The 24312-nt window shown below is 36.0% G+C and overlaps 2 protein-coding genes across 7 annotated transcripts in view; one reads left to right on the top strand and one right to left on the bottom strand.

Moving 5' to 3' along the window:
• The window catches only part of NEMP2 (nuclear envelope integral membrane protein 2), a 402284-nt gene that overhangs the window by 223414 nt on the left and 154558 nt on the right, over positions 1-24312 (top strand). The gene's annotated exons all lie outside the window — the stretch shown is intronic.
• Positions 1-24312, bottom strand: part of NAB1 (NGFI-A binding protein 1) — a 46376-nt gene that overhangs the window by 5078 nt on the left and 16986 nt on the right. For 2 of the 4 annotated variants that reach the window (XM_021076057.1, XM_021076055.1), the window contains 5 exons: positions 16818-16951; positions 14155-14206; positions 6264-6353; positions 3624-3786; positions 1492-1608 (listed from right to left, as the gene is read on the bottom strand). In XM_021076057.1, the coding sequence (XP_020931716.1) occupies positions 1492-1608; positions 3624-3786; positions 6264-6353; positions 14155-14206; positions 16818-16951 (556 nt within the window). The remainder of the gene's footprint in view (positions 1-1491; positions 1609-3623; positions 3787-6263; positions 6354-14154; positions 14207-16817; positions 16952-24312) is intronic. The other 2 variants (XM_021076058.1, XM_021076056.1) reach the window with 1 other exon arrangement.

Raw genomic sequence — 24312 nt, 5'->3', positions numbered from 1 at the left:
ATCTTCCATGTTTAAACATGGAAATAGTTTTTACAAGTTTCCCTAGCCATGAAAACTTAAGATGGGAGAAATAGGGAATAGAAGAAAGAAGATTCTACTCTCATAAGGAATCATTCTTTGGAGTTACATGAATGGTTATTTCAACATCAAACAAATGCTACAGAATGACAATAAAATGTAATATTTACATGAAGTACTAATACTGGGAAATACACACACACACACACACTCACTTTAAAAAGGACTCTAGAAAAGTCACCAGTGTTGACAATTTATCTTAAATCAGGCAGTTCAATTTATGAATCTACCCTCTCTATATAGAAGTAGATTTTAAATTCAGCATAAGAAGAGGAATAAAAACAGTAGATAGCAGGAGTTCTCCTGTGGTGCAGTGGATTATGGATTTGGCATTGTCACTGCTGTGGGGTGGGTTTGATCCCTGGCTGAGAATTTCCACATGCTGTGGGGCAGCCAAAAAAAAAAAAAAGTAGCTGCCATTTATTGAATTCCTATCAACCAGGAAATTCATATAGGCTCTAACTGTTTAATGCTCATTAACTATTCTATGAGGCAGATAATATTTCTACTTTACAAATAAAACAACTGACTTCAAGTGCCTCCTCAAATTACTTTAACTCAAAGACTGAATGATACTGGATTCTTTCAAATGGTGTTGGTCTCTAATACTTTAACTTTGTCTAATTCACTTTACTTGGATAAAAACATGAAAGCATCAGACTATAATAAGGAATAGCTTGTCCTTTTATGGAGTTCAATTTACTTCTAAAATACAAATATCATCCCCAAAATGCACCTGTAAGAGTTTAGATTTTGGTACATAAGGTTTTCTTAGCATGACAGCAAACATATAATCCATCATTTTCATACTATGAAAGGCCGGAATAGGGAATTAATAATAAACTGGCTATTTATTATCTGGTTTAGAATTTTGTATAAAAGTCACCATTCAGGAGTTCCTGTCATAGCTCAGTGGTTAACAAATCCAACTAGGAACCATGAGGTTGAGGGTTCGATCCCTGCCCTTGCTCAGTGGGTTAACGATCCGGCATTGCCATGAGCTGTGGTGTAGGCTGCAGACGCGGCTCGGATCTTGCGTTGCTGTGGCGTAGGCCGGCAGCTACAGCTCCGATTCGACCCCTAGCCTGGGAACCTCCATATGCCACTGGAGCGGCCCAAGAAATGGCAAAAAGACAAAAAAAAAAAAAAAAAAGAAAAGAAAAAGTCACCATTCATGTAATAGCTAATTAAAATAATCCCAACCGTCAAGTTTTTCCCTGTCAATTCTTTGCAATATCATGTTCTCAAAAAGACTGGCTATTAAAATGGTAATCTATTATTTCCAAGGGAAGAAAACTGCCTAGTAACATTATTAATAATGACTCTTTTTTAAGGAGGGGCACAGTGAAGGTCAGGAGAATAGAATGTTTTAACCAAGAATTATTTCCCTCTGATCATACTGTACATTCTCACCTGATGAGTGGGACTTTGCCTCACTGGAGTAATGTCTACTCAGCTCCCCATCCACTACAAAATGATGGGGTTGTCTGTTTTGTAAATTAGGCATTCGGAGATTCAAAGGTCTTTCTCCTAATGAAAAGAAAAAAAAGCAATATGAATAATTAAAAACACATTGTAATTTTTCTTAAAAGTAAGTTTTCACAAATTGCCTGAACACTCCTTAGGAAATGAGTAAGGAAAGTCAACAGGCACTGAAGAACTTGAACAACAGTGAGAAAATAATTAAAAGAATAATTTAGGAGGAAAATGGCAATTCAAGCTTGTTTTGAGATTTACAATTCTTCCAGGACATTTTAAAAGGTTAATCGACAAACTAAAGACTGAGATTTCCAGTATGCACTTCAACTTTGGCAGAAAATGCATCACTTTCTGTAGGGCATTTTCTTACTAGTGGAACATACTACCAAGCTAAATCATTAACCATATAATAACAAAGACTAGAGAGACAGAAATGGCTTCAAGCCAACTGCCTATTACTAAAAACAACAACAAAACCTATGGCAAATCCATGAAAAAATATAATTAGCACATATATAATAAAAAATGCTTCATAAACCAAATCTTGTTCTCTGTCATAACACTAAATCTGGAGTTCCTGCTGTGCCTCAGCGGTGAAGAACCCGACTAGTATTCATGAGGATGCAGCTTTGATCCCTGGCCTCGCACAGTGTGTTAAGGATCTGGCCTTGCCATGAGCTGTGGTGTAGGTCACAGACACGGCTTGAGTCCCGAGTTCCTGTGGCTGTGGCACAGGCCAGCAGCTGCAGCTCTGATTCAACCCCTACTCTGGGAACTTCCATATGCAAAAAGTGTAGCCCTAAAAAGCAGTAAGTAAGTAAGTAAATAAATAAATAAACAAACAAATCTAAATCTTTCATACTTAGCAAATTGCTGCCCTACACTGGATTATCCTGGTGTCACAAATTAGAGTCATCAGATCTTTCATTAATGCCTTTGTTCCTTAACTCTAATCTTAACTGTCAAGGATGACTGAAAAAATTAAACAAGACCTCCACTAAAAAATTTCTGTAATATTTTAAAAAGGAAGAACATTCTCCACCAGTACTTTGATCTGCTGGCATGTTTTACTCTATAGCTGAAGAATGCTAAGATAGTATTCTTACTTAGAAATAGTCTTATTTTTTTGACTGTAGTAACCATTCTTTACAAAGAGGAACAATACTACATAAAAAAGAAGGTCCTAAAAAATTGTTTTTCTTCAAACACTATCACTATTTAAAACCAGAGTAGATATTCTATACCTATATACTATATATCTCCCTCAAGTATAAGCTCCGAGGGAGCAGGGATTTTATATTATTCACTGTGGCATTTTCAGTGCCTAAAAGTATGCCCGGCACATAGGAGATAATAAAAAAATATATTTATTGAATGAGTGAATGACAATGACTTGGGATTTTCTTTATGTGTGGATACAAAAAATAAAATAAATTTTAAATGGTAAAATTACTTATGAATCAAAGCTTTTCTACACCTAAGAGTTGAAGAGAACAAATTCCTAAGTATATACCACACAAAATATTTTCAGAGGGATGACAGGCCAGTGTGAAGCCTAAAAGAAGACAAAATTTCCACAAGGCTCTCCATTCTTACACTGTCTCTTCAAATCTCTGTACTCCGCCATTGTTACTTTGAAAGCAGTTACCACATTCGCTGAGGAACCAAATGTTATAAATTTCAGACAAATCTGTTTATGAAGTCAAAAAAATACCAAGTTTTAATCTTTTTAAAAATGATAAACATCTCCCATGGACTCCATTTCTTTGGGGAAAATGCTCTGTACCATTTACATCTCCCATTCCCAATCCAGCTTCTATAAAATACACATCAACTGCATGCGCCAGCTATTGTTTAGAGATAAGAAGGTTAAAAAAAACTTCATAAATTAAATTTGCAGGGAGAATCCTTTTTAGAAAAAGAGACAATTTAAAAATTAATTTTCATGGAAAATCTATAATATAATCTCCACAAGATTTCAAGTTTTACAAAAAATCAGCAATTTTTTGTTTCTCTTTGAAATACAAAGAGTAGCTCTACAGGTGTGGGTCATTCTAAAGCTGTACCTTGTCCATCAGAGTTATCAGAAGTCAAGCCATTAGGGCTGTGCTCTTCTGAGCTCTGCCTGTAAAGTCCTGCAGACAGTCTTCTTTCAGCATGCTGCAGTCTGTCATAGCCAGCTTGGGTGCAAAGGAACTCCATCTGCTTTGCCATCACCTTTTCAGGCTGCTAGTAAGTAAAGCAAAAATAAAATAACTAAAACACTCTGGATTTTTTAATGGTTTAAAGATGCCAATTTCAGATTCCAGCAAATATATTTAGTATTCATTAAAATTAGTTCACACTTCATGTGGTATATACGTTCCATAAATATGCATCGATGTCTATATCACCATGTTAAAACACAGAGTGCTAGATTTTGTTGGTAGAAGGAAAAAAGCTTTCTGCTCAATTCGATAAAGAAAATTCCATTTTAGCTCAAAAGCAAAATAACCTTAGCTTTGTTTTCCAAGGTACTGAGTCCTTTTAAAGATTTTTTTAAAAGGAACCTCAGAGCAACAGCAACATCTGCTATAAACTGTTTCTAACATAGGGGGTGAAATCTTGGCATTTTTATTTTAGGATTTGGCACTACACAAACTCTGATATGATGACAGTATTTTTTTTTGGGGGGGGGAAGGTGCAAAACGGCTGTCTAGAAGAACAAGACAAACACACCTCCCACTAAAATTAAACAATACAAATTATGCAGAGATCATCAGTGCCAAAGAGGAGCTTCACCTTCATCATGGAATGAAACTGCAGTATTTTCCAACCAATCATAAAAAGACATGTTTTAAAATACACAATTAGTTGGCTGATATAGAAATTTACCTCTGCATGTGTTCTCTAAGCCCCTCTCTACGCACTACTCTAAATTACCTGTGTGTGATGTTCAAAGCAGTGTATTTGTGATATTTTGCCAAGGAGTTAATAGTCAAGGTGCAGAGATATGAATCCCTACCATGCTATATAAAAGAGAAGTACAAGGAGTTTGCTATTTAAAATTAGTTACTTGGAGTTCCCGTTGTGGTGCAGCAGAAACGAATCTGACTAGGAACCATGAGGTTGCGGGTTCGATCCCTGGCCTCATTCAGTGGTTTAAGGATCTGGCGTTGCCATGAGCTGTAGGTTGCAGACGAGGTTCAGATCTGACTTGCTGTGGCTGTGGCATAGGCTGGTGGCTACAGCCCCAATTAGACACCTAGCCTGGGAACCTCCATATGCCACGGGTAGGGCCCTAAAAGGACAAAAGACTAAGTTAATTAATTAAAAAAATAAAATAAAATAAATAAAATTAGTTACAAACAATCCCGATTCACAGTAGCAAAAATCTATAGGTGAGATACAGTATTTCATAGAATAGGATAAAACCTTATACAATTTTTTTCTGAATGCAAATAAATCAAATCAAAAGGAGCCATAACTTTATTTAAATTCATTACTAATTAAGTGGTAAAATTTCAGTAAGATTTCTGAGGGGGAAATGTATTTTTCATCCTTTTAACATGAAAACACAAAACTTGTCATTACTAAATATGACCGAAAGCAGTCACTAGAGAGAAGATCAATAGGAATAAAACTTAGAGTACTTTCTAAAAGGTGATGTTTGCAAAAATGACTTTTTAAAATGTTAATTTCAATAATTTAGCAGCAAAAGACCTGAAGCTACATATGAATTTATTAATTTTGCATTATACGTGAACTGAAATGATTCACCAATACCTATTATACTGAGTAGTAATATTTTATTGAGAACTCGACCTATTCTATCTCAGTTACATTACATGCAGGCCATGGTCAACACAATTGTTTTCCTGGTATCAAACTGCTTCTTCTGGGAGTTCCCATCGTGGCTCAGTGGTTAATGAATCCGGCTAGGAACCAGGAGGTTGCGGGTTCGATCCCTGGCTTTGCTCAGTAGGTTAAGGATCTGACGTTGCCGTGAGCTGTGGTGTAGGTGGCAGATGCGGCTCAGATCCCAAGTTGCTGTGGCTCTGGTATAGGCCAGCAACAACAGGTCTGATTTGACCCCTAGCCTGGGAACTTCCATATGCCGCGTGTGCGGCCCTAGAAAAGACAAGAAAAAAAAAAAAAAAAAAAAAAAAAATGCTTGTTCTGAGTTTTCTGAAGTAGTGAATCTTTTTTTTTTTTTTTTTTGGTCTTTTTGCCTTTTCTAGGGCTACTTCCCGCAGCATATGGAGGTTCCCAGGCTAGGAGTCAAATCGGACCTGTTGCTGCCGGCCTACACCAGAGCCATAGCAACGCAGGATCCAAGCCGCATCTACAACCTACACCACAGCTCATGGCAACGCCGGATCCTTAACCCACTGAGCAAGGCCAGGGATGGAACCCACATCCTCATGGTTACTAGTTGGATTTGTTAACCACTGTGCCACAATGGGAACTCCTGAAGTAGAGAATCTTACTTCCCACAAAACCACAAAGACTAAATAAGCAGCATAATATTGGATCTGTTCATAAAGCAAACCAAACTAAGTTGATATTGCTATCTTGTTGATACAGTTACGGATCAGATGACATTCTAAAAACAACCAGAAATAAGTTCAGTCTTTGGATGCTTAAAACTGAAGCTAATTGAAGCAGCCACTTATTTTTTAACTTACAGAAACTGTTATGAAATATCAGTTGGTGGTTTAAGTTACCTGTGAACCAAGAGCGGCGAGTTCTTCACTCTTAGCTTTAGCCTGCTGAAAGAGTGTTTGCACAGAGTCCTGGAAATCTGGAAATCCATCCTGTGGGTCAAAGAATAGGTCCTTTTCACTTTAAAATAACCATATTATCAAAAACTCAGAAAATAAAGCAAAGAAATCCACCTTAACTACCTGAATAATCATACTGAAGACTTTAATGTACACTACTTCATTTCAGTCATTTACAGTACAATTACCTTATTTCTACACTTGTAACCTCAGTAAAAACATAAATGAAAAGTTTATACATGTTTTACACTGGAACACAGGTTTTATGATCACTGATCGTCTTAGTCAATAATTATTATATAATATTTCATCTGGTGGCTTGACAACTGAATCACCATCTTCATATTGGACATTTACAATACTTTATTTTTGGTTTTATGAAAGATACTGCAAAAATATTTTCATGGAAATAGCACTTTCCATAGTTTAGATTATCTAATACAATGGATTCTCAGATGTGCAAAGGGATAAATATTTTATCTTATTATTTATTTATTTGCTGTGCCTGCAGGGTGTGGATGTTTCTGGGCCAGGGATCAAACCTGCACCACATTAGTGACCCCAACTGCTGCAATGACAATACCAGTCCTTAATCCATTGTGCCACAAAAGAACTCCCAGGGATGAACATTTTAATGTCCTTCACATATGTTCCTCAAGGGCCTTTATTAGTTTACCTGTATTATGGTAACATGGGGAATACACTAGGAAAGAGGAAATGGTTTGAGAAGTTGGATACCCACAGCTAAATTCTGTGAGACCTTGTAAGCCATGTTAAGAACTTTAGCTTTTCTCTTAAATGCAAAGAGAAGCCACTGAAGGCCTTAGGGAAAGGACAAATCAGATCTGAATTAGAAAACCCAATCAGAATGTGATGGGGACAGTGTATAGGGGTGTTAAGGATGGTGGTCAGAGGGCTGTAGCGAAGAGAGACTAGTGAGCTAGTCCTAGACAACGGCAGAGGTGATAGAGAAATACATGAATTCCTGAGAGATGGCTTTGGCAATGAGAAGTCTGGTGATAACATTCCACTAGAATCTGAAACTCAAGACCAGGAGGTTTGTGTTGAAGGCAAAAAGTGGATGAATTCAGTTGGGGATATGTTGAATCTGATCTGCTGGTAAAACCTCTGGTAGGAAAGGGCACTGACTTTGGAACTTAGGGCTAAGGTCAGAGCTAGAGAACCAGATTGAAGAGTTCCAGCTCAGAGTAGAGTGAGCCCAAGCCATAAGCCCCAAGAAGCTCCAATATCTCAGTGCTGTCTTTGATGGGGCTTGCAGAAGGAGAAAATGAGTGATCTAATCTACTCAAGTTAGGAACTAGAAGTGTGCTCTCAGGCAAGAAAGTTAACCTCATTATTTCCAGTGTTCCTAGTTTTTAAATAGAGATTAAACCATAGCTTAACTGCCCAGTGGAGATTTGTGGGGATTAAATAAAGTAATGCAAGTGGTAAATCTTGGAAAAGCACACATTGCTATACAAATACATGACAGAACCATAGTCAGGATTATTAACCATGAGAATATTGAAAAGCTAGAAGGGGGAACTTCAAATTCTACATGTGAAAGTTTTAAGAAAATGGATACTGCTCCATCATTAATAAAGAGAAATAAAAGCATGCAATAAGCAATAAATAACACAGTTTGGTGGTCTCTCTGCACCTGGGTACATTACTCATTCTGATTTTCTCCCAACCTATGACAGTTCATCATAGATGGGAAAACTACTGGACTGAGTAGCTATCACTTCATGACATATAAAGTAGGTTTAACATACCTAAAATATATGACTTAGAAATAAAAGTGAGAACATTCCCAAGAAAATGGTCTCTTTCACATTATGTTTGGTGCAGGACTCCTGTTATATGTCTCTCAAGCTCTTTTCCCAGGAACCAGCTGTACCATGCTATGAGCAATTTATCTTCTTGTCATATTCTTGGCTGCTGCCATTAATCACACTGTTCTCTCACTGGAGAGATTCTGAGTCTGAGCACCAAGAAAATAAAAGATATAGGGTGGGATGCTGTTCATGACCTAATTACTCTCATTTCATTGGCCTCCACCCCCATTCCTCCTCATTCTTTCCACCAAATACTAGCAAGTTGCTTCGAAGCCACTGCTTAGCTATCTTTAAAATGACTGTTCCAACAGATGTTCTCAGCCTCACACGTGCATTTTTCCCTTTTTCTACTCACACTTTCTATATGAATAGCAGATTGTAATGCTTCTGTTTTTCTGATCCAGAGGGGAAGAGTTAGACCAGCTTTCTTTTCAACAAGCTTAGCAATAGCGTAGGTGGATATTCTGACCCTCTTCTCTCCTCCTTCCTCACTCTCTCACCCCCACCCTAGTGGAACTGCTAGCAGATGTTTCCTCTAAGTCTTTCTTTTTCAAGCCCCAATTCTCTGACTTTCTGGTCTCTATTAACAAACTTAATTTCTTTCATCCAGTTATCTCTGATTGCTTTGCACTCCCAGCCCACACAGGTTCAAGAATGCTGTCACCTCTAATCTCTTTGCCTAGTCTCCAGCAATTTCAGTGAACGAAAAAAACTGACAGATGAGATCAGAACAGTAACAGTCCATTTAGTCGGCTAACATCATGAGGGCTGAGACTGGTTGTTTTACACATCCTTCCTCTCTTCTAAGATAACCCTAATTACACTGGAGACAATAACAGGGTTTGTTTATAGGATATGTACTTAATGAAAATGAAAAAGATATCAACTGAATCCACTTATAACTAATGGTTAAAAAAAAATGGAGGGGAAGACAAGAGTGCCAGGGCCTTTGGTTCTTGATTTTCATCTCCTTTAACTAGTAGTCAAGCCATCTTAAATACCTTCTGTCAAAGGTAGAGTACAAACAAATCAAACTAATTTTTCTTGATTTGCTGTTTATCTTCTCCATGCGTTGTTTTTCTTAATTCTAAAAAAATTTAGTATGTCAAATGGTGATATCTTATAGTTAAATACATTTTGTAATTGTTAAAACTTTCAACTCAAAATGTGTAACTGTTAACTTCCTTGGATGAGAAAAAAGTGCTATTCTTTTCCATTTCTTCATAGACTACCAGTCTTGTGCACACTTTGCCCTTCTTCCTCTCCTAGCAGGAGGAAAGGTTTAATCCAGATAGTGTTTTTCACACCTAAGATGCTTTGTGAATGCTCATTAGCACCCAGGAGGATGGTATCGCTTTGAAGTTTAGAAATCAGACCCAGATTTGAAACCCTGGCTCTGCCACTAGACAGCAATGTGCAAAGTTAGAGCCTTTCTGGATCTCTCCTAGGCTGTAAAGGGAAATCATAAAGCCTCCATGTAGAGTAGACAAGGTTTGTGATTATGAATTTCAAATAGCAGGGCAGGCATATAACAGACTCAATAAAAAATAGTTATTTTTACAACCGAAACAACTAGATTTGGGGTCTCTGATAAAAAAAGAAAAGGATTAACATAATCCATTTGCATTTTAGCTGAAAGTGGATTCGCCCAGAGGGTTGTTTTCCAGATGGATAAGGTATTCACCTAGCCTCAGCAGGAGATATTCCTAAACCTTGCTTACTAACACAAAGGGCTGAAGAGGCTTTCCCTAGAGGTTTCATTACAAATTATAGGCTACCCTAATAAGACCTTCCAAAGTTAGCAGGCTTTTTCCTCTATCTCATATATTCTAGGAATTATAAAGTTCAAAATCTTTATGTTTTTAATGTCTTACATGCCCTTCAGGAAGGAGCACTATTCAAGGACAAGAGATTATCCTGAGTACTTCACAAAAGGCATACTGATATTAAACAACAACAATAATCAAATAAATAGCTAGCTACATTTAAGAGGGAATAATCGACTATATAACAAGATGAAAAAAATCAGACCAGGATTTTAAAACTTCATTCCACCCAACCCTTCAAAAACAGGTAAGGAAAATACAGCATTTAGCAATTTACTGAGCTTAAATAAAGCACTAGTTTTATTAATGTATCCTAATGCACTTGTAACGGCATACAAGAAAATGTTTCTCTTTCCTTTACATTTCTATTTTGAGTCATTCCTATTTCATCTACCGGACATTACATTTCTTTTTGTTCTCTGTAAAAATGGTCTTTTTAAGACTGAAAAAATTAGCGATTTCCCATGTATGCTCATTAGTTGCTGTCAAGGATCTTGGAAAAATAAAGATGAAAAGGAAGAGAAAAAGGGACTCATTCATTTGAGCCTAGTAATTAGGAATCTGCTGCTATACTACTTTACAATAGGTTAAGCTTATGCTTACTTTTATATTACTTTTTCTTAACAGAGAATTAAAAAGCTAAGAATCACAAAACAAATACTCAAATGAAATAAGAAAAACAGTATCTTCAAAGAGTTCTAAAATCTTTCTAGTTTGACCTATGACATCCTTTGTGTTAACCACATATTCTGGACAAACTGGTCTCATTGTTCTCTAAACACAGTATTTTCTTACCTCTATGTCTTTGCCTATGCTAGACTTTCTCTGCAGTGCCCCTCTACCCTCCACCCAACATCTGTACCTTCTGAAATCCTACCTTTCTTGTAAAACCCAGATCAGGTGTTATTTCAATAAAGCCCTCCCTAATCTCATCTCATGCCAGAAATACTCTCCTCCACAGTAGCCACTGAGAAGGCAGATATAAACAAAGCATTAATGTTTGGTAAAAAGTCTTCTTAGGGGAGTAGTATCCCTATATGGCCAAAACTAACTGCCTCAGTATCAGTTTCCAGAACCAAATGAACAGCTCTAGTATCTCAAATTTAACTTAAAGCACAAGAAAATTTAGACAAGGATTTATGGCAGTATTGCATATTTTGCAAAGGATTAAACATTACACTAGATACATGTGTAGGTATACATACATGCATAACACATGCATTTTGAAGAGACTGATGCTCTGCAATACACAAGCTTTTAAACAAAACTAAGCAAAACCAAGGCAAAATTAAAACAAACCAACAAAAAAAGTAAACTACTGTCCTAAAAAACTAAAGTCCTGGGGTTCCTGTCATGGCTCAGTGGGTTAAGGACCTGATATTGTGTCCATGAGGATCCAGGTTCAATCCCTGGCCTCACCAAGTGGGTTAAGGATCTGGTGTTGCTGCAAGCTGCAGTGTAGGTTGCAGATGCGGCTTGGATCCAGCATGGTTGTGGCTGTGGCTGTAGGCTGGCAACCTGCAGCTCCATTTTGACCCCTAGCCCAGGAACTTTCATATTTCACAGGTGTGGCCCTAAAAAGAATAAAAAAAAAAAAAAAAGCTAAAGTCCTTATTCACTTCTGAGAACAAAATCAAATTTAGTGTCTATAACAGCATTTAAAGACATTTAGGGCTGATAAGTCACTTGTCTGTTTAGGAAGGCTTAGAATTGTTATTCACAAAAAACCGAAACACTGATTATGTTAATTCTAAATCCACAACTGTTCAAATGGTTTTTAGGTCTAGTAAAGCAATAAACTAACAATATAGAACTATAATTCAATTATCTCTAGTGGAATATAAAAGATTAGAAGGGTCACATCTAATGCCATAATGGAACACTGAGCTCCAAAAAAGAAACTCAAAACACTATAACTGGATACAAGAAACAATTTGCTTACATTTCAGATCAGGTCCATTGAGAGTCAGAAATATTTACTAATACAGCCTAACAAGAAAACATAATCCAAAAGTCCATGAGATTCATAATCTCAAACGTCAATGTTCAATAATGACCTCTGAAGCTAGACTAAAAGGAAACCAAGGCTTAAATGTGAGGACAACCTGAGTCATTATGACATGGAGGACCAATGGTGAGAAAGAGAGGCAGTTGTAATTTCAAACCTGGTAGCTGTCTACTTTTCCAGACCACTGGGTAGGTTTTGTACCTTCTTCCTCTAAATCCTCCAATGGCACATACCTTTTTAGCAGTGTCTGTGTTTACCTGACTTCCCTTATAGTGGCAGAGTCACTACCAGCTAAATCCACAGGGATCCTCTCTTATTTTCTTGGGATCAACAGGGAAAAAACCACGTCACTAGTTAGCTCTTTTAGGTCATTTCAACAAATGTTTTGAGTGGTATCTGAGGCTAACCCATCTTAAACATTACTCCAGAGCTAACAGTGAGTCAGATTACAAATAAAAGCACAATTTTTACAAATGTGCTTTTTGAACAAAATTTTTCTCCTCTTTGAGAATGACTGCTTTATGCTAAAGCTTTTAGAATTCAAAGATGTTTATCCATGGCCATTCATTATTTCATCAAACAGATTTTATTAAGTCCTATTAAGTGCAAGGCACATTATAAACTAAGTATAAGGTAGCTAACAGACAAAGAGTTCTATCTCATCTAATGGGGCAGACTGATAAATTAAAAACAAATACATAACCGTTTCAGAAACTGTTAAGTGCTATGAAAACAAACAAAACAAACCAGAACAAAGAACCTAAATCTGATGTTGGGATAACAGTGCCCCTTTAGCAAGGGAAGCAGGGAAGTCATAGGAAACTCTCAGCTATGAATTTAAGGCATGTGAAAATCCAGGTAGGGGGAACAAACAGTGAGTGCGCAAGTGAGTTTGATGTGTTCCAGGAACAGAAAGCTGGTCCGTGGAGCTGGGACACAGCCAGAATGAGGAAGTGTGGTAACAGATGAAGTTAGAGACAAGCTAGAGTCAGATCTAGAGTCAGATCATGTACGGTTCTCAGATGCCACAGGAAAAAATGTGTATTTTATTTTAGGTACAGTAAAAAGCCATTGCAAAGATTAACGCAAGAAAAAGGATTTATGTTTTTAAAGGTTAGCTCTGGCTTTGGTATAAATGCAATATTATTACATACAAACAGACGCTTAGTAAGAATAATTTGATGATGGAAATTTGGAGTAGTTAAACATAGCTTATTTGCTTTACCTTGAAATTAAATAATGAATGGCTAAGAGAGTTACTGACCTCCATTCCCTGCCCAAGAAAAAAGGAAGAGAGTTCCCGTTGTGGCTCAGTGGTAAAGAACCCGACTAGTATCCATGAAGATGTGGGTTCAATCCCTGGCCCCGATTAGTGGTTAAGGATCCATTGCTGCCCTGTAGGTCACACATGCTGCTGGCAGATGTAGCTCTGATTCGACCCCTAGCCTGGAAACTTCGATATGGTACAGGTTCTGCCCTAAAAAGCAAAAAGAAAAAATAAAGGGCGAAGGGGAGGAGCTGCCTGACTTTAAATTTCTGCTCTGCTGCATACTGGCCTTTAAAAAGTATTCAATCCAAATTAAGAAGCAGTAGTTCTGAAACCATGCCTTAGTTCTGAGAGCCCTAAGAAAAGCACATTTTTCTTGCTCAACTCATCTTATCCCTCACAGATCTAAAATCAGAAGGACAGCTTCAACCATGATCCCCTAAAAGAGGCTTTTAATTACAGTAAAGTCTCTGTAACTTGTAGCTACTAAACTGCCACTTTCCTCAGATATTTAATAGAAAGAAATTAAACCATAGCTCCTCTGATTATATTTGTGAAAATGACTGATGATGTAAATAAAACTATAAAAGGAATAGTTTAACTGGTAAAGAGTTTTAAATACTAAGAAACATTTATTTACAAAACAACCCCTGATAAACTGACTGGCCTACATGAAGCTCATCATTGTTGTTTCCTTCTAAGAACTTCCTGAGTATTCTAGTTCAAATTACTATAGATACTTTAAAGCAACAAACTTCTATATTGTTTTTAAGAGTCTATAATTCATGCTTTTTACCTAGTTGATAGGACCATTCCTTTTTTTTTTTTTTCAGTTTGAACTAGTATACAAACACCATTAGCATAAGAATATATATATATAGATATATAATCATACCTCCACTTTAATTCTCTTTGGTGATAATTCGTCTCTTTCTCCACATTTTGACCTAAGGGGAATGGGGGGAGAGAGAAAAACTTGAGACGGTAACAAATTTTTTCTAAAAGTATCTCAATCTATAAACTTCCACAAAATCATATAACCATGAGACCCTGACACCAGAAATAAGACATTCATAATGAACATTAAAATAAAGAAAAAAAGACTTTTCATCACTTCTAAATTAACATTAGGGAAAAAGGCACTCACAATTATATCATACATTTTAAAGGCCACTACCTACGAATGCCTCACACAAAGTACCAAGTAAGTATTCATGAGTATCACATAATGAAAAAGGAAAAAAATCAAGGAGAACCATATTCCATGATACCCTTTATGGATCAACAAAATTTAGGATTAAATGATAAAAATGTCCATTTAAGATGAATGCTTAAGGCTACATAAGATTAAAATGCATTTTATCTATCTATCAAAACTATAAATTCATTTTTCCTTGACCTAGGGATCCCTCTGCTGGGAATCTATCCCAAGAAGCAACTATACATATATGAGATACAGCTGCCAATTAAACTATGGGATGTGAAAATGTGGGGGGAAATATCAGAATCAACAAACTATGATATGTATGTTATTTACTGTGGTATTATTTATAAGGACAAAAGACTACTCAAGTACCCATCAATAGGGGACTGGTTAAATGAATCATAGTATATTCACACAATGCAATACCATGCAGCTATAAAAATATAATGAGGAGGATGTATATGTACTAATATAGCAAGATTTCCAAGACATGTTAAAAGAAAAACATTGAATAATGCAGATACATGCTTCTTACTTTTTTTTAAGATAAAAGTGAGAAAATATATTTATATTTGTTTGCATGTGCATAAACAAACACTAGAAGTATGAAAAAGAAACTAACAAAGCCTACCTAAAATGAGGAGAGGAAAAGGATAAAAAGAGACAGAAATGAGAGTGAAACTTTTTTTGCATTACCTATTTACATACTGGCCTTGAAATAAAGTAAAAATCTTGTGTATTTTAAAATTACTTAACTTAAAAAAAGAAATGCAGCATAAATAAATCTACAAAAACCAGCTAAAGCTGTTGATAGCAGTTGCCTCTGGGGCATGATGTTCAGAAGGAAGGGGGATGGAGCAGGGGAACTGCTGCATTACATGATAAGCCTTGTGTAATATATGACTTCTTAAATCATGTACATGTCTACTTTAAGTAAAGAAAATTATTTAAATAAAGCAGTCAGAAAGAAAATTTTGTATAATACCATGAAGAAAACAAAGTCACAAAATCAGTAGTTCCCATTGTGGCTGAGCATCAATGAACCCAACCAGTATCCATGAGGATGCAGGTTCAATCCTTGGCCTTGCTCAGTGGGTTAAAGATCCAGTGTTGCCATGAGCTGTGATGCAGGTGGCAGATGCAGCTTGGATCCCATGTTGTTGTGACTGTGGCATAGGCCAGCAGCTACAGCTCTGATGTGACCCCTAGCCTGGGAACCTCCATATGCTGTGGGTGCACCCTAAAAAGACAAAAAAAAAAAAAAAGACAGTGAAAAAGAAAATCACAAAATTAGCTCTTGCTTATTCAATTCAAATGGAAAAAAAATCTTGTAAACAATCCTGTAATACTGCTGTATATTCTTACCCTCATTTAGTCTACATAATTTTATTTATTTCCAGTCTGTAAATACTTTGGCTCTTGAGATAGGTTAAAAAAACAAAGCTGCTATGCATTAGGGAAGAGAATGGTAATGACGGCAAATGCCTATAGTGGTCGTTTTCAAACTTGAATATGGACAAGAATAATCTGAGACACTTGCGAAAGTCTGGATTCTAAGGCTCCATCCCCAGAGAATGTGATTTATTAGAGCTGGGAAGGGTGCTCAGGATGTGGCTTTATCAATACACACTCAATCACTCTAATGCATCTACTCAGGTAAGCAGTGGCATGCACAACTGGTGGTGCACTGGACATGAGGGACCATGTGGAACCAAGTGAACAAAATCAAGATGGTCCTCTATCTATAGGCAATGCTTAGGGTTCAAGGAACATTGAGATGAATAATACGATTATGTTTACATTAAATTTTAAAACCATCACAGCTTTAAACATGACAGTTTTTTTGTTTCAAACACAGTCCACATTCTACTTGCTAGTAACCTAGTATTTTCCAATTTTCCTTAAATACTGGGCAATGGAGTCTTTTTATCTATGAACCCAATCTTATTAGATTGCCAACACCTTACAAAATGAAACTGCTTCTGCAGAGAGTTCAATAACTTCATGTATTTTGCAGGATATAAAAAAAAAGTTTAAAAATGCTGACTAAATCCCATCACCACATTCAAAACCAAAGCATTTACGTGAGAGAAGAATGTCTAGAACCACTACCAGAACAATGCTGTTGTGCTACGGAACTATCTTTCAAAAGACAATAAAAGAAGATTAAACAAAAAACAAAAACCCCTTTAGCAATAATGTTTTGAAAAGTCACTTCACTGTTTAATTTTACAGAACTATAACACACTTCTACCTTTTCAGATATGCTTATATTCCATCGATGGAGGATGGGCTTTCAAGCTCTGGTATTATCAGACAATGCAAAAATACTGCCAATCAGTTAAAACACTTACTTGGTGGTTCTGTAAGTATACTTATAGGTGACTTCTCGAGAAATCTGCCTAGCTAGGGCAAAAAGTTCATCCCTTCTTGTCAGCAGGGCATTATCCTTCACACAGAGCTGAGCTGCCGCTTCGTTAACAGTGAGCTGTATGTCCAAAATAAGGTTTTAAAAATTATAAACTTTTCACTGATACAGAAAATGTTTCACTTATTAATATAGAAAGGTCACATCATTATATAATAAAATCATAATTTATGAAAATCAGAATAGCCTTTACTCCTGATTAGTCTTATTGCCTAATTTCAAAAGAAAAGTCATCTACCATCTCTTAGAACTCAAACTAATCAAAATAGTCATTTTGCTTTTATGCTCTGCTTATTTTTAAGTAGGAGAGTTTATGGAAAACAAGCAAAATAAAAAGTTTTAAAATGTTTTACCTCTCACTTTTCTTATGAAAAACCAAGGGATCTGATTATATGATAAAAATATTTCCCTAACTGAAAATGAGTAAATATAGTCTGACAGATTTATTTTTTAATGTGAACTGACACGAAAATTCTTAGGAAAGAATAAAAATTACATGATTTTGGTTAAATATTTATAAAATCACTTAGTAAAAGATAGAGTTATCAGAAATTAGGGCTGGAGTTCTTCTGTGGTGCAGTGGCTTAAGGATTTGGCATTGTCAATGCAGTGGCTTGGGTGGCTGCTGTGGTGTGAGTTTGGTTCCCGGCCTGGGAACTTGCACATGCCACAAGTGTGGCAAAAAAAAAAAAAAAAAGAAGGAAAGAAAGAAAGAAAAAGAGAAAAAGAAAAACAATAGAAAAAAATTAAGAAATTAGGGCTATAATGGAAAATCAAGGTCTTGGACAAAATCTCTTAAGATCCACCTAATTCTACTCTTCCACCTGAGTGTTAAATATTGCCAATATAGAGTTGCTTGCTAGTTGACCAAACTACGTGCTAAAATTTTAAGTATCAAATGTTATCCTAAACTCAAAATCTATAATTTTTTTTTTTTTTTTTTTTTTTTTTTGCTCTTTAGGGCCTCTCCCGTGGCACATAGAGGTTCCCAGGCTAGGGGTCTAATCACAGTCACAGCAATGCCAGATCCGACCTGCATCTGCAACCTACACCACAGCTCATGGCAATACCAGATCCCCGACCCACTAAGTGAGGCCAGGGATCCAACCCTCATCTTCATGGATACTAGTCAGATTCACTTCCACTGCACCACGACAGGAACTCCTCAAAATCTATAATTTGTTAATAGGCTAGATAATATTTTCTATATAATTTTGTCAATTTAAATAGATGTAAGGAACTTCCAAGAAGTATATCAGACTTTTTTAAAAAAGCAAGAAACATACTCATCCCAGACATGATTGGTGGCAAAAAGAGAAGGGAGAGTTCCATTGTGGTATACAGGGATAAGGCTCCTCGTATTGTCACTGCAGAGGCTTGGGTCACTACCTGTGGTATGGGTTTGATCTTTGGCCCAGGAACTTCCACATGCCACAGAGGCAGCCTCCCCTCCCCCCGCCCTCCCACCCCCGCCCATAAAGGTGGGGTGGCGGGGAGAAAGAAAGAAAAAAAAGAGGTTAAAAAAAATGAGAGAATGGGATTTGCTGGTCTTGTTTCATCACTTACCAGCTATGTGACTTTGGACATGTAAAAACTTCTCAGAGCCTCAGTTTTCTCAGAGGCAAAATGGGAAAATATCACTACCTCTAAGTTCTCTAATAAGAAGTAATCAGGCATTTATTCTCTCTCCTTAACCAGGCATCCCACTTTATTCACAATAATTTTTCTTATTTAAAATTTTTGAAAATACAGAGAAGCAAAAGAAAATGAATGCAGCATGCAGTCCTTCTATCCAGAATGACTATTAGTATTTTAATGTATGTTATTCCAGTATTTCTGTGTACATATATACGTGTGAATATAGACATATAACCTCCTTTACTTATGTATGCTGCATTTTTCATATTTTAAGGCAGAGACTTGGCTTTTTTTATATTAGTATCTGCCATGGCTTCTATACTTAATAAATATTGATTGACTTAGGGATTAGTTTAAATATTCTTTATAATGTAATTTTTACTACCTAGACATACAATATTAACATTGCAAAAAACAGCAATATTTTATTTAAATAAACCTCACTCTGGACATTACCCCATTTTTTCATGTACTACAAAGAAAGCTGCAAAGAGGTTTTTTAAATGAGCATCTTTGCACACATATTCAGTTATTTCCTTAGAATAAATCAGTTCAAAAAGACTTAGTCACAAAATATACTAAATTTTAAGAGATTTATGTATTTCGCCACATTTCTCTCCAAAAACAGTTGTTCCAAACCGTAATGGTACCAATGATTATATGAAGAGTTCATTTCCCAGAATCTTGACCAACACTGTAAAAGTTTTACCGACCTGATGTATTTTCAATAACATTTGGTTATAATTTGCATTTCTTTAGCTATAAAACAAACTTTTTCTTATGTTTTTGACTTTAAAATCTGCTTGCTTAAGGAAGCTGCCTGTTTCTTCTATTGCACTGTTTTCTTTCTTAGGGACTTCAGGAATTTATTATGTGAGTTATGAATCCCTTAACTCTTCAATTCATCATAAGCAGTGGTTTTGGTTTTTTATTTTGTCATAGTTTTGTCATTAGCCTTATCATCTTGTCTTGGGTACTATGCACAAACTCCCTTTTCGCCCTAATACATATATAAATATATTCTCCTATAATATAGTATAATAATTTTATTTTTCCACATAAGTATATTTACCCCATCTAGAATGTTTTATGGTATACAACACATAATGTAATATACACATCTAATATACTCCTTTCCAGATTTTTAAATGTAAGTTACACTGGCTTATTCTCAGACAAATACAGACATATCTCATTTTATTGTGCTTTGCTTTATAGCACTTTGCAGATTTTTATTGATTTTTTTACAAATTGAAGGTTTGTGGGAACTCTGTGGTCAGATGACAGCATATTTTAGCAGTATTTTTTAACTAAGGTGTGTACATTTTTTTCCAGACATAATGCTACTGCACATTTAGTACATTAAAATAATTTTTATATGCACTGGGAAACCAAAAAAAAATTGTGTCTCACTTTACTGCAGTGGTTTGGAACCAAACCTTATTATCTCCTAGGTATGCCTGTAAAGTGGCTATTGGCAAGAAGGTTACAATAAGCCCATACTTCACCATTTTAAACCCACAGCTGAATATGAAAGCATAATAGAAAGAATTTATTGACCTTCTCCCCTCCTCCTAAAGAATCATCAATAGATCAGTTTCTTTCCTAAGTGCTTGTGAAAGGCACAATGTTATAGGAGCTAAAAGTAAACTGTACTTCAAAGAATAATTTCATAAATAAATTAACTTCAATTTCAGCTTAGCAGTAGCTACAATGACCTTGAAATATCCTTCTCAAGTTGCTTTTTATGTAGCTGTTTTCTTTTTTATCTTTTCATAAATCTAAATTAGGATGGAGAAATTCTGATTGTCAGTAATATATTTTAATTGACAATATTTCAGATGTACCAGCTCATGTACAACCACAGAAAATAACTTTTCAATACAGACTGAAAACAATGTTTTAGTATTCCTTTCATCATCCTACCAGAAACCAAGAAAAACAAACATAACACAATCTTTGTTACTGAATTCAGACTCCAACAGACCAAAAAAGGAGACAATTCTCCAGGCCGTTAGAGAGCCTTCTGGTAGAAAAACTGAGGCTAGAGAAATAACAATAGCTCATCCTAAGTTATAACATGAAACTGATTCATCAAGCTTTCCCCTCAAAAATGTATTCACTTTAAATATCTTCTAGATTTCATACTGCCAGTTGCTAATAATTAAATCAATAACTATTATGATATTTTTGAAAAAAAAATGACACAAATATTCCAAAACAGTAGTCATTCACTATAGCTCCAAGCTAGGTTTTTTAAAGTTCTAAGTTTCTAATTTTGTTAAAAGTAGAAAAAATAAGATATTCTCCCTCATTGGTTTACTTCCTCCACTTCCTCTTTTCATGGCTAAGAATACCAAAATTCCATTCATACCTTCATGTAAAAATATTTTTAAAAGTTAGCTTTCTATTACTTATGACTAGATATCAAAACTTTTTTTTACTGGTAGTTAAAATTATAATCAAATGATTGTGACTTTCAATTATTTCAAATAAATGTTAGCATAAAAATACCACATGAATGCTGTGTAATAGGGAGGCTCAAAAGGCAATGAAGAGTTTCATTTCTACCATAGGGAGGGCTAGGTACCATGACTGGCCCCTTTCACATTTCTCACAGAAAAAAATGTTGGCTCAAATAGAGGGAAAAATATCTTATATGCATCAGTAAGCCAGCAAGACAGTACGAACTATTCAGGCCAAAGTAAATGAAGACAGTACTTCAAAGGAATAAGTTGAAGACAGACACTAAACTAGATGAACTTGAGCTTCAATTTTCACACTCTCATAGGACTGGTGAGTGTGGGAAGAGAATAACTGGAAGCACCCAGGATCCATTAAAGGTGAGGGTGAGGAGTCTAAGACCCCTCCTCCATAAAGGTGAAATACAAAAGTACTACATGCCCAATGGAAGGCAGAATTAGAAATACACCTGTACCCTCAGGGGAATGTAAGGAAATTTACCTGTCTTGAACCTTGTTACTACTGAATAGTAGAGAACAGAAAACACTCTTGAGATTTCACAACCTCAAATCAGCTCTCACATGAATGTTCAGCCCTAATTCACACTAGACAGACTGAGAACTTATTTTCTTAGGGTCTCTGAGTTGTAGTTTGCAGAGTACAGGTGCCTGGTAGAAGCAAAAACAACCTCTAGTAGAATCCATTTGCTTCCTAGGCCTCAAACCACAGTTCCAAGAAATAAAAGTACATAGACAGAAATCATAAACTGTCCAAAGAAACGAGAAATCAAAATAAAAACCAGTAGAAACAAGAGACAACAGAATCAGATCCTCAAAGATGTAATTTAAATAAAAAGGAGTTGAAAACATGACTAAAGAGAAATATAGTAAAAGTGACCAAGAAAAACTGAGAAGTCAAAAGGAGAGAAGATGATGGGGCACAGAAAAACATAAGATTTCAAAAGCAGACAAAATCAGATAACTACTGCCTTCTAAAGACAACAGTGAAAGCCAAAGCCAAGCAAAGGCTATCTTCAATTACTAAGGGAAAATAACTGACAATACAGAATTTAATACCCAGAATAAACAGCAATTAAGAATGAGGGCAAAATAAAAATATTTTCCAATGGGTAAGGACAGAATTTGCTATCAGTAGGCTTTCAATTAGAAAATTTTACATAATGGACTTTAGGCAAAAGGAAACTAATTCTAAATGGTAAATCTGAGGTACAAAGAAGGGGAAGGGAAGAAATAGAAAATAAAATGAGATAAATTCAAAACATCAGTCATTACAATAAATTAAATGAACCAAAGGTTACTTCTAAAAGACAAAGGATGTAAGACTGGATTTTTTTTTTTTAATCTAACTTGATATTTACAAGAGATGTATCTAACACACGGATTCAGAAAGACTACAAAAGGATGGAAAAAAAGAATAAGCAATAACTAACAGAAAGAACATGTATTTATATTCATATCAAACAAAAAAGGTTTTTAGAATGAAATGATTGAAGAAGGTTACTACATAATACAAAGAGAAATAGACAACTTCACAGTCATAGCAGGTGATTTTAATACACAGCTCTTAATTACTAACAGAGCAAGCATACCAAAACAAAAGAAATTAAGTCCATAGAAGGTTTGAAAAACAGAGTTAATAAGCTTGTCAAAACAGATGCAAACAGAACAATCTACCAATAATTGCAGAAGCATGTTAAAAACATTGACCATACATACTGGGCCATAACTAGAATCTCAACAAATTTTAAAGGGCTGGCATCATGCAAACCATGTTCTCTGACCACAATATAATTCAGTTAGAAATCATTAGGAAAAACAATTAAGGGGGAAATCTTCATATTAGGAAATGACAAAAACTTCTTAATAACTCAAGGGTCAAAAAAGAAATCATAAATAGAGAAATAATCAGTATTGAAAAATAATAAAATAACCACCCACCAAAACTTTAGGAATAATGCTAATTCGATATATAGTGAGAATTTACAGCCTTAAGTGCTTACATTGGAGAAAAAGAACAGCTGAACATTAATGAACTCAAATGAAATGTAAGTCAGAACAATAAAATAAAAGAAAGTAGGCGTAAACATAAACATAGCACAAAAATACCAATTAAGCCAAAAGCGGTTCCTCAAGATCAGAAGTTGGAAAGCTTTTCTATAAAAAGTCTGATAGGAGTTCCTGTCATGGCTCAGTGGTTAGCAAATCTGACTAGGAATCATGAGGTTGTGTGTTCGATCCCTGGCCTTGCTCAGTGGGTTAAGGATCTGGCATTGCCGTGAGCTGTCGTGTGGGTCACAGATGTGGCTTGGATCCCACACTGCTGTGGCTGTGGCCAGTGGCTACAGCTCCGATTGGACCCCTGGCCTGGGAACCTCCATATGCCACGGGAGTGGCCCTAGAAAAGGCAAAAAGACTATATATATATATACACTATCTGCTTTTTTTTTTTTTTTTTTTTTTTTTTTTTTTTTTTTTTTTTTTTTGTCTTTTTGCTTTTTCTAGGGCTGCTCCTGCCACATATGGAGGTTCCCAGGCTAGGGGTCCAATCAGAGCTGCAGCCCCCAGCCTACACCAGGGACACAGCAACTCGGGATCCAAGCCGCGTCTGCGACCCACATCACAGCTCACGGCAACGCCAGATCCTTAACCCACTGAGCAAGGCCAGGGATCAAACCTGCAACCTCATGGTTCCTAGTTGGATTTGCTAACCACTGAGCCATGACACGAACTCCCAGATAGTATATATTTTAAGCTTTATAGGCAAATAGTCTGTGTTACAACTACCCAACCCTACAATGTAGCGCAAAAGTACCATAGGTAATACATAAAGAAAAAGGTATGGCTGTATTCCAATAAAAGTATATCTGCAAAATCAGGAAGTAGGCTAGATTTTGCCCACAGGCTCCAGTCTGCAAAACCCTGAAAAGATTAATGTAATTGATAAACCTCTGGCAAGATTGATCAGGCAAAAAAAAAAAAAGAAGATACAAATGTACAAATAATATTAGGCCTTAAAAACTATATGCAACTTTATGCCAGTAAGTTTAAAAATTTACACTAAACGGACACAATCCAGAAAAATGTGACTTACTAAAAGTGCCTCAAGAAGACTACCCTACTAGTCCTATAATCCATTTTTTCAAATGTTCGAAAAGAAAATGTCCAACATTTCAAGTGTTAGCTGTTGAAATCCATCCATTCAAGCCAAGAGTTCAGAATAAAGCATCATAACTCACTAATGATGTGTTCAGGTCTATGAGGTTCCCAGATTCAGCATCCTCCTTTTCTCAAAGTTAAGAC

Source organism: Sus scrofa, chromosome 15, assembly GCF_000003025.6.
Source record: "Sus scrofa isolate TJ Tabasco breed Duroc chromosome 15, Sscrofa11.1, whole genome shotgun sequence".
NCBI lineage: Eukaryota > Metazoa > Chordata > Mammalia > Artiodactyla > Suidae > Sus > Sus scrofa.
Note: the sequence above shows the minus strand (reverse complement) of the source record. Positions and strands in the feature narration are given on the sequence as shown.